This window comes from Emydura macquarii, unplaced genomic scaffold (assembly GCF_026122565.2).
Source record: "Emydura macquarii macquarii isolate MOO-44397 ecotype Brisbane River unplaced genomic scaffold, CSIRO-AGI_Emac_v2 contig_439, whole genome shotgun sequence".
Classification (NCBI taxonomy): Eukaryota; Metazoa; Chordata; order Testudines; family Chelidae; genus Emydura; species Emydura macquarii.
The window spans coordinates 136,855-148,131 of NW_027130576.1; the positions used below are offsets into that span (position 1 = coordinate 136,855).

Below are 11,277 nucleotides of genomic sequence, written 5' to 3' on the forward strand. Positions count from 1 at the left end.
GTTTAATCTTAACAGTAGGAGCTCAGCATTGGAAGAAAAAAGGATTAAAACAACTAAAGGCTACACCCGTGTTTATCTTACCTAAAGATTTGCCTTCCCTTGGCAGAACCTCTAGGAAGGCTCAGGTTCCTTGAGGAAACCCTCAACTTTTGGAATTTTTGTTTCCTAAACTATCTCATCCAACTAGGGTCACCTCTATGCAGGGAGCGTGTCTCTTTAAACCCGCCCACACTCAGTCTTTTGATGTTCCTCCCATCACAGGTGGAGGGATACAGTCCTGGGAAAACTGGTCCGGCAGACCCACCACAGGCAAGGAAAGCAGATCACGATTTATTGGCCTTGGTATCTGGTGAGGAACTCTCACTTGAGCTGTTGTCCATCTTCCTGGGTAATTTCCTGAAGCCCGGCTATTGAATTAACCCCATATATGCCAATAAACAACGTCTGTACAATCCTCAGGACACGCAATGTTCAGCAATTATTACAGGTAGTGCCAAATTCAATAGAAGAATGTGTAGCTATATATTACAGGGTTCAAACCAATATTTTTTTGGCCATCACCCTTCTCAGGGCTTCCTTCACCTCCTTATTCCTCAGGCTGTAGATCAAAGGGTTCAACATTGGGGACACGACCGTGTAGAACAGGGAAAGGAGTTTGTCAGTGTTGAGTGAGTTGCTGGATTTGGGCTTAAGATACGTCACGATGGCGGAGCCGTAAAACAAGGTAACCACGATGAGGTGGGAGGAGCAGGTGGAGAAGGTTTTGCTCCTGCCCATGGCTGATGGTCTCTTGAGGATAGCATGGAGGATGTGGAGGTAGGACACAAGGATGAGCAGGAAGGGCACCATGTTGAAGAGAACAGAGCTGATGAAAATAGAAATTTCATTCTTGTAGGTATCCGCGCAGGCCAGCTTCAGCACCGGGGGCAGGTCGCAGAAGAAGTGGTTGATCCTGTTCGGCCCGCAGTAGGGCAGAGTGAATATGAGAGTTGTCTGCTCAACGCCCACCAGCAGCCCGATGAGCCAGCACACCGCTGAGAGCTGGAAACACACCGCTCTGCTCATCATGGCCGTGTAGTGCAGAGGGTGACATATGGCCACGTAACGGTCGTAGGACATGGCGGCCAATAGGCAGCACTCTGTGATCCCCAAGAAGATGAAGAAATACATCTGAGTGGCGCAGCCCAGGAAGGAGATGCTCTGGTCCTCGGAGAGGAAGTTCACCAGCATCTTGGGGATGATGGACGAGGTGTAACCGATTTCCAGGAAGGACAAGTTCCGGAGGAAGAAATACATGGGGGAGCGAAGGGCAGGGTCCACCAGCGTGAGCGTGATGATGAGCATATTCCCCACTATGGTAAGGAGGTACATCAGCAGCACCAGGAAAAAAAGGGAAACACGGAGCACCAGGAGGTTGGAGAAAGGCACGAAGAAGAAGTGTGTCACCACTGTGTGGTTCCTGCTAGCCATGGCCTATGGCTTTTTCCTATCTGTGGAGGCGATAAAAGTGTTCATGAACTGGGTGAGTTGGGTGACTCCTATAAGAAATACATACGTTATCTGTGACACACCAGAGAGGATTGCTCTGTCTCAGAGAGCAGGCCGGGCTTCATTTCCCATTCCCCAGGTTGCAGAGGCTGATATCCTTGGCACCTGTTCCCAGCCAGACCACACTGGGTGTGTCTACACAGCCTTTTGGAGCAAGCAGGAGCGAGTCTCCCAGCCCAGGCTGGCAGACTCCTGCTATGGGGCTCGCCCGTATAGCACCCATCTCCCGAGGCTTCAGATCCCAAGTTCCAGTCTCACCCACCACTTCACACGTTGTCTACGGGGCTATTCTTAGAGCACTAGCGTGAGCTCCGCTAACTCAGGCTGGGAACATATTGTGTAGACAGACCCCTCTGGAGCTCTACCCTGAAAACCTGGAAGAAGTCCCGACTCAAATGCCTCGTCCAAAATTTAACGTGGCTCTTCTTTGCTCCATCGCTCCAGGTTTCACCGTGTCACGCTGGCTGGATTGAGGGTGGGGGGGGGGGGAGCATTTATTATATTATTTAACATCAGTGTGTCAAAATCATAGTAATTCATGTGAGATGTGTCATGTCAGGTACTGTTAGAAAGGCTATAATGTGCTAAGTAAGATGATGATGTTTATGTTCATGTGTTATGTGTGTAATGGAAGTTATGGCTATGGTTGCTATATCTGTATTTCAAACTGTACTGTGTCTGGGCGACTCCCCAGACAGGAAGGCTGCAGCACTACCCTGCTTAATGGCTCATTAACAAATTCACAGGTACAATGGGCCCAGGGGGAGAAGCCAGGGATACACCTGATGAGTCACCAGGACTTGCTCATGTGACTCTGGACTCCATTTTGGTTCCTGTGAAATTCCACAAGCAGCATGGCACAGACCAAAGGACAGAAAAGGCAGCTGCCCGGGATCCATTTTGTCTTCAGTCAGGTTCAGCTTTCAGCCACCAACGTACCTCTGGATCAAGCCATCTGCAAGTGAAACAAAGGACTGAGACCCAGCCAGATACTGGATGTTCACCAGAGGGACTGTACAAGCTGCAAACTCCACAATTCTAATGAAAACCTGATATCTATGGACTTTCAAACCATTTGTATGTATCTGATTTGCTTTGAACCTTTAACATTTCTCTTATGGTTTGTTTCTTTCTTTTTATAATAAACCTTTAGTTTCAGTTACTAAAGGATTGGCTGCCAGCGTGGGATTTTGGGTAAGATCCAAACGTACATTGATCTGGTGCTGTGGCTGACCCCTTGGGGTCAGCGGGAACCTTTTTGGTAAAGAGCATAGAATTTAAATAACTGGTCTCTTTACTGGACCTAGTGGCTGATTGGGAGCCAGAGACTGAAATGCAGTAAAGGGGGCTCTGGGCATTTGTATTTTGACTTCTTGATAAGCAGTGTGGGGGAATCAGAAGCACTGTTTGTGGCTGGTTGGGAAGTCTGACTTCAGTGTCACCCACCAGTGCTGGGAAAATCTGCTCTTCTTTTGCAGCCTGCCCTGACCTTGGCATTTTCAGGTAGCTGCCCTGGGCACGGACAGGTCACACACCGCACAGGGGATTTCACGCAGCTACACACTGACACAAACCGAGTGCACGTGTAGCCCTTCTGCCAGTCAGAGTCAGCAGCAGCAAGGGCCGGGTTCAGTCTCTAGGGCTTCCTTTTCGGCAGCGCAACACAAAACCGGCTGGCGCCCCCACCCCATAACCTGGGACAATCACACACCACCCCTTGGAGGCCTTTAGAGGCAACACGTCCCCTCTGGCTAGCACAGAGGCTGAGTGTAGCAAAGAAACTGTTAATTAAAGGGGAAAAGTGACCTGTCATTAACCTGGGAACGTGCCTCGAGCAGGATTCACAAGCATAAAACCACAAGCAAAACCCCCACCCCCGAGTACGTTGGGCAGCTTCCATTTGCCTCGGGCTCTTCAGTCCAGCAACCAGGAGTTCCTGTAATGTGCCCCTGTCCTTAGTCAGGGCAGCCCCAGAGTTCAGCGGTGCACTGCAGAGTTCAGCTGCCTGGTTGGGGTGGATGTTACCTGGCAGTTCTGTGTTCTTGGGGAACCGGGGCACAAAACCCCGACTCTCTGGCTCACCTGAATCCCCCCCCCCCAGCCTCTGCTTGAACCAGAAACCAAAAGCAATGAAGAAGCGGTGGGAGACACACCTAAACCCCTCCACACAAGGGTGATAGGGTTAAGGCAACTACCCATGCCTCATCTGCATCAGAGATGTAAAAAGGAGCATCTCGATCAGCACATCGACTGGAGAACAGAAGCCTCATCGACATCGAAGATGGAAGAAGAATTAGCCTAGCAAATGGAGAACCCATCTCCAAAGCAGGGACCGCACTGGACTCTGGGACTGGCAAAGCGGGGACTCACGGCATGATGGGAGATCTCTGCTCCTGATGTAAATGAACCCAGCTCTGCACACACCCAGCTCCGCAGTTATCATCAGACCAGTCTAGTTATTGATCTGCAGAACACTAACTCTGCCTGGCTGCACTGTGAGCTCTCCCAAGGAACATGGCCCAGAGCCAGGAGTGACCAGCTCCTATTGTCCAGCACACAGAAAACCACTCTGGGATACGTCCTTGAGTCATTGTTTACCCATAAACAAACCTGGGGTCTACAAAAACCCTCCCCAAGTTCAAACCCCTGGTCTCATGCCTGGATCCAAATGCAGCATCAGCTCCACTGGGACTTCCCCTTTTCCTGACTGGTCGTGTCGGGGGCTCTGCCTGTCCCAAGCGCTCCGGACCCTAAGCTGAGCAGCCTGAATGCTGGGAACCTCTGAGCTGCACGGAGTGGGGAGAGCCCCCCCTTCTTCCCTCAACACTCTCTCTCTCTCTCTCTCTTAGGCCAGGTATAACTTTCTTCTTTTGTAATCAAACCTGGGCCAGCTTCTCCAATACCCCACCTGTAACTGTGTAGTATTGTAGTATTGTGTAGTATTGTGTAGTATTGTAAGCGTGTGATTGTTTTCTCTCCTTATATGGTATGACTATTAATATCATAAGTTTTATATACCTGGCAATAAACTAACTGTTATACTCACGCTGGTTCCCAGTCTCTCTCTCTGCTAGTACAATTGTAGAGTGACCGGGGGGGAGCAGCTGAGAAGTGCTGCTCTGCCTAGCCTACAGAGTCCAGGGGTATATAAGGGTGGCAGCTGAAAAGTGCTGTTTGGACCCGGCCTGCTCAGAAGTGCGCTCTATTCTGGTGTGGTGTAAAGGGGCAGATAAGGGTGGCCGCTGAAAGTGCTGTGTCACCAGCCTGTTGAGTGCAGGGACACATAAGGGGTCAGCTGAGAGCGCTGATGGCCCGGTCCGCTCAGATGAACTTGGTTAATCTGGAATGTGTGTGTGTATCTGTGGGGGGTGGTTATTTGAATCTGGGGCTGGAAGAACCCAGCCCTGGAAACCTTATGTCCTGCAGGATAGCTCCATTGGGAGGGGACGTGTAGCCATACGAACACACAAGTAACACAAGCAGTACATTAGTAGAATCACACCCCCCCTTCCAGGAATGTAACCCTAATAAATGCGCATATCCCCAGGTGACAGGCAAATCTGGTAACATGGATGGGGAGGAAAAAGGCCCTTTGCTCCTTCAACTGAGTGGCCCCTCCTCCAGCCGAATGGCCAGCTGCTCCCCGCTCCGCTGGCCCCCCTGACAGCTGTTACCGACACGCACCATCACCTTCTGCTACCACCTGCTTCTCTACTGAGACCTCTGCGGGTCGGTCCCTTGATGTCCACCCAGCAGCTCTCGGTGATTGTCAGCTCTTAGTGGGGGACCGTCACTGCTGCAGCAGGCTGGGCAGAAAACGCTGCCACACAGCAAGTGATTTCAGCTTCAGTGATCACTTAACGAAACCACAGACTCCTAATGCAGCCCTTAATTAGCTCCATCTCTGAACAGTGAGGAGGAGCTGGTTGAACACAGAGCCACCACTTCCTAGCAGGATACCAGTCCCTATGTCTTTTACCTTTCACAGCCGTCTGCATCCCCCTCCCCTGCTTCCCGCGTTCAGTTCAGATGCGGGTGACCTCTCCATCAGGGCAGGATAAGCACAGTTCTGCTGCCCTTTGCTCATACAATAAGGGGACCAGCATTTTGTCACCCCTGCAGTTAACGCGCAAGTGATTTGTGACCCAGCACTGGCCAAAGAGATCATTTGGGCGAAGCAGTTCCATCATGCAGGGAGGGTCTGCTCATGCAAATACAGCCGAGTCCTGAAGCTTTTTGTCCCCAGCCCCACCCTGCCCCAGCCAGCTCAGCAGGGGAGAGCTCATTCAGACCCTGCGTACACACAAAACAGATACAGATCTATGTGCCCATGCTCCCCTTTCTCTTTGTTAACACCTGGGGGCTCAAAAATGATTTATTCAGAGAAGGTGGATGTGCCAGCCAACATTTCAGCAGGGTTTTCCCTTCCGCTAACAGCTCATGGAGTGAAATAACCCACCCTTTTGTCTGTTTAATAGGCTTGATTCTCCCCGCAGTCCAGTTTGACACCATTGTAAATCAGTTGTCTTCAATAAAGTTACGTCTGGTGAAGTAAGAGGGGAATCTCTCCTCCGTAGGTTGTCAAGAAATCTATTTACTTATCCATCCTTGCCTGTGCAGTATCTATCCATCCATTCATCCTCATACATACTTCTGTGTATAATTTCATATGCACTATCATCCATCCATCCATCCATCCATCCCCTTACACTCTATCTATCTATCTATCTATCTATCTATCTATCTATCTATCTATCTATCCCCATACACACCCACTATCTATCTATCTATCTATCTAAACACCCCAGTGAGACCCCACCCTGAAAAGGAGCCGGGCAAAAAGACATTATCAGGTGCTAGCTCTTGTCCGTCTGCAATTCTGATTGAACTGAGAAGCATACTGAAGGCTGATTTACCTCTTTCTTTGATCTATTGCAAGCTGGGATCATTCAATGCGACCTCTTCTCTCGGCACTTCAGGGGCCAGGCTGCAGGTTCTACAGTCAATCTTTTCACACCATCTCTCCGTGTATCTGGTTTCTTTCGGCAAAGGGCCGTGCACATCGGATGTCTGTTCTGCTGCCCTGCTCACTGTACATTGTGCCGTGTATACAAGTGGCTCTCTCCGGTGTCTCATTATTTATCCTTCATGCAGGAAGGTGAAATGTCCCTGGACATTACTGCAGGTGGGAATTTTCAATAAATGTCCAGGGAAAACGTAGACATTGCTAAGAGACTCAAACTCCTACCCTGAAAGGGAAAGAAACCGGGAAAGGAGAATGTCTGATCTCAAAGGAAATCTCTTCTTTTTATTCTCTGTTTGTTTCTCTCTCATTACCGAGTCTATATCAGGTGAAAATATATTAAGAGTGAAATAATAACCCAACAGGTCCAGAGCTAAAGCTTAAGGGCCTGTATCTTTTGTGCAATTAAACCCGATGTTGTCCTCCATCACCATCACAAATAGACCCCATTCCCCAGGTTACAAATTTCAGGGGTTAAGTGCGCTTCACCTATTCTAGGTCATTCCCCCGGAAAAGAGCCAATGAAATGAAATACATTGCCAGTTTTACATCAGCACTAACAAGACTTCATTAGGCACGACTTGTCACCCGTATGCATGGGATAGGCATTGGAGAACAGCAGGATAAGGCTTTTATAAGGCACCCAAGGGAATTAGACACTTAACTTTCGTTGAATTTAATGGAATTTGGTCACCAAACTCCCTCAGGCGCCTTTGAAAATCCCCAATCCCAGGTTATGCATTTTACAGCCAGAGCATCTTCTGCTAGCCACAGACCCCCCCTTGGCTAGGGACGTGGTGGGTTCTCCATTACTCAACGTCTTTAAATCATGATGGTATTTCTTTTGAATAAATCTGCTCTAGAGAAAAACAGAAGTTATGGGCTAGATGCAGGAATCATTGGATGAAATACGCTGGCCTGTTTACACAGGAGTTCGGACTGAATTAGGTTTGGAAACAATTGATTTTTATTTTTTTTTAATAATTTTGACAGATAATATCAATGTTCATTTTTAAGCATTTTTATTTGTATTGATTTGATTTTTCATAGCTGGGGGAATTCAGACACTTTTTTAATGCCAGTATTTGTAGAGATTCAAAACGTTAACGCCCTCGAAACTGTTAACACACAAATTGTCAACTGCACATTAATGTAAATATCCGGAAATCAACAAATCCAACACATTTTTATTATTCATTCAGGAGTCCATTCGTAGCAATTCAAATCCGAAAGCCTAAATCACTGGACTTCAACTCTACCAAGTTCTCAGGAAGCACTTGTATTACTTTGCCGATCTGTAAGTTTTGATTACTGTCGATGGAAATATATTTTCGTCGGTTTGTGTGTGTGCGGTGAAATCGACGTTTGATGACATTTGCTGATGAAAGTCTAATCCTTCCAAACCTATTCACAATGGCCCATTCTGGGCGTACAGTCCATGAAAACACTACAACTAGTTTTAAGCTGGAATGTGATGAGTTTAATGAACAAGATTTTATGATGGGATCGCCTGCTGGGGACTGAAGCTGATGACTTAGGAGGTTCTTCCCAGACCTCTGTCCTATGTCCCTCAAACAAGGGAGCCTTGAACTGTTGATCCACCTGTATGATGGATCTGATCCCAAAGGCTCCATATAGCCCTGAACAGGGCCGTATTATCCATTAGGCACAATAGGCACAGTGCCTAGGGCCTACGAAACTTTCAGGGCCTATGAAAACAATTTTTATATATAATTTTTTATTTTTATTTAAAAAACTATTTATTAATAGCTTAAAATCAAATAAGTTATTTCGTTTAGGGGGCTTACGAAGGTCTTAAAACGGCCCTGCCCTGAACAGATCCAGCTGGGACAATTTGATAATAGAAGAAATATGGACTCCTAAGTATGTGGAAGGAATCTAGAAAAAGGAACTATGCAGAAAGTGGGGGAAGGTGGCAAAAACCTCACTGTTCACAAGTTGTCGCTATTTCCCAACTGGAAAAATTGGAAACCAATACAAAAGTTTGAGAAGAGAAACAATAGTTATGGGCGAAAAAGTAGGTTTTTTCACCACTTTCCTACGCCTCTCCCAGCTGGCAGACAGGGTTCCTTTTAGAGCCCTTTTTTCAGCACTTAACAGCGTTTCATGCATTTTCTTTTTGTTTCCCAACTATTCGCACTAAGAAAGTGAAGGAAAGTGTGTGTGTGAGTGTGCTGGTGGTGGCGGATGGGGAAACAGCAGTTTCAAAATGATTTTTTTCATGGGTTTTTTCATGAAAATGTATTGTTTTGAACATTTCAAGGTCCCGTCCTCCTCCACCCACTAAAAAACCCTCAAATGTTGCTTTCCTCAAAGCCTGGCAATTAACCCCCCGAGGTGCTGATTAGCTGAGCGAAGGACTGTTCCTTCTCTGACTCAAAACGGAACAAAAAAAAATCTCACCTGTCATTTCCCAGGATAGAGGCCTCGTCACCATAATTCAGCGTCGGTTCCTGTCCAATGGCCCTTTTTAGAGAAGAGCTGCCCATTTCTCAAACCTTAGCTTTTGCTGCCATCAAGTGGACATTTCACAGTGTAACTGCCCCTTTCGTATTATTTGATCATCTACCAATGTCTGTTGGTCACCATACGGCATAACGGGTCTTGCTCCATTCTTTATCCCCTGTCGCCACTGAGCAGCGTTATACAGTATAACTGCACATTTCTCAGCCCTTACCTTCTGCTCTGTCCTAGTGGTCTTCGGACACTCTGTCAGCACTGTTCTCATTCCTTTAACCTCTTAGCCCACCTTCTGGGGCATGAAATACTGCGGTGACCCCTTTTTTTACCCCCTAGATTCCATCACACGCTATAACTTACCCCTTTCTCAGTCTAGAAAAGCTACCACCTCCAGTGGCCATATAAATAGATATGTCAGTAAATCCATTTACTCATGGCTGAATATCGGTGACATCATAGCAGGATTTTCTAAAGCCTTCATGACCCATCGCTAACTTTGAGCAAGTGATCTGCCACACACGATCCATCTATCATCTATCTGGTCACCCCCTCCTATGCTGACCCTTCGCCATTCCTTCCACGATAACTTTCTCAAGGTTATTTCCATCCCTGAGCCTGATAACCTTTGTCTCCAATAATATTTCTAACTTTGGCGTGCATATTTTCTTTTCCATCCAGGAAATACACAAGAGCCTTCGCCAGCACCACCTTTTGAAAGCTTCAGTTTTCTTAGCAGCAGCACGAACATCTCATGATTCATGTTCCTAAATCACTGTGGAAAAAATTAGGCTTTTCACCAGTCGCACCTTCATATGTGTCAAGATGCCACGAAGTTGATGCATACAGGATCGGGGCCTTCTTCTTGTTAGTAACCACATGCTACCCTCTGCTGCTACATTGGACAAAATAGCCTAGTCTGCTTATTCAGCCCAGCTGCCCTCTTCCGTTTAAAAATCCATTACATTCTGTCTCCATCTAGTGGAAGATATAGGTTAATACCAATCCTTTTCTGTGTCTGAACCTTTTCTTTGCTCATTTGGTTATATCATATCCTGACATTTCAGACACTATGTAAAACTATTGGGATCACCCTTAGTTATGTCGTTGATATTTTTGTTTAAAAAAGAAAAGATCCCTGAGGGAGAAATTCTGGGTTAATATCTCCAAAACCGGGAAGAGTTTAAGTAAATACTGTTTAAATACTTAGAAAAGAAACAGTGTTTCCTGACTGACAGTTATTACACCTCTTTTCAGCTGATCTGAACATTGGTGACAAAGGGGGGATGAAATGAAGGGGGGGGTTGAAAGTTTTTGATTAGTAAGTTGCTTCACTGCAAAATGGTCCATCACTTTGAGTCCCTTCCAAGTGGTAAAATTCAAGCTTTTTTCTCCTCACCATCGCAAAACTCTGCACCTCTTTAAATGTCCAAAGATGGGGATGGCAACAGGCAGCAATTAAGGGGTGGCAGATGTCCCAGGCTAACATCCCCACACAGGCTGCACCAGGAGTTAATATTGTTATTGTCCAAATATGTATTTTGATTAAAACGGACTTTTTGTCGGAATAAGAAATTGGTGAAAATTTTGTCTCCGTTCTGACCAGTGCCCAGTTAAAAATTCCATGATGGGAACATGGTTATGGCCAACTCCCTCCCGGGTCCTTCCACTTCGATGGACAATGCTGACCCAACCTCTGGCTGGATTCTCCGTTGTGTCATAAGAAATGATCTGGAGAAAGAACCTTTATCATACCGTCAACCACTGTGCTTTGTTTGTATTAGGCTGTTGGGATTTGGTTATCAGATTTTATTGTCTATCACAGAGAAACAATGATCAGCTGGGATGTAGTCAGGCATTTGCTTAGATATTTAGTGGAGTTTGTGCCTTACACAACATGTCAGCTCTGCGCATTATCAGATGCGACATACCCTTCTCCCCGACCCTGGGATGAATGCTTAGCCAACAGCACGGAGAAAAATACCAGCATCCTCTATGTATCAGAGCTGAGAAAGAGAGGTTGATAGAACTGTCCAACAATCTCAAGTTCCGATATGTTACATAGACACAACACAGGTCCATAAACACTCTGCCTCAGTAACTCCATGGAGATTATCTCCATTTCTTTTTCACATCAGCCCTGAGATATTCAATGGGAGCTTTCAACTTAATTCAATGGGGGCTGATTGTCCAGATCAGCCGGGCGGCTTTGAAAACGCAGCAATGAT

General features: G+C 46.7%; 1 protein-coding gene across 1 annotated transcript; it reads right to left on the reverse strand.

Moving 5' to 3' along the window:
- Nucleotides 1-534: 534 nt before the first annotated feature.
- LOC137146362 (olfactory receptor 10A4-like) lies at nucleotides 535-1,470 on the reverse strand. Its single transcript, XM_067537621.1, has one exon. It carries the CDS (start codon nucleotides 1,468-1,470, stop codon nucleotides 535-537), a length of 936 nt encoding a protein of 311 aa, XP_067393722.1.
- Nucleotides 1,471-11,277: the final 9,807 nt, after the last annotated feature.

What these genes read in the sequence shown, in the direction of transcription:
- LOC137146362 (XM_067537621.1), bottom strand. Translation starts at nt 1,470, where the DNA reads ATGGCTAGCAGGAACCACACAGTGGTGACACACTTCTTCTTCGTGCCT.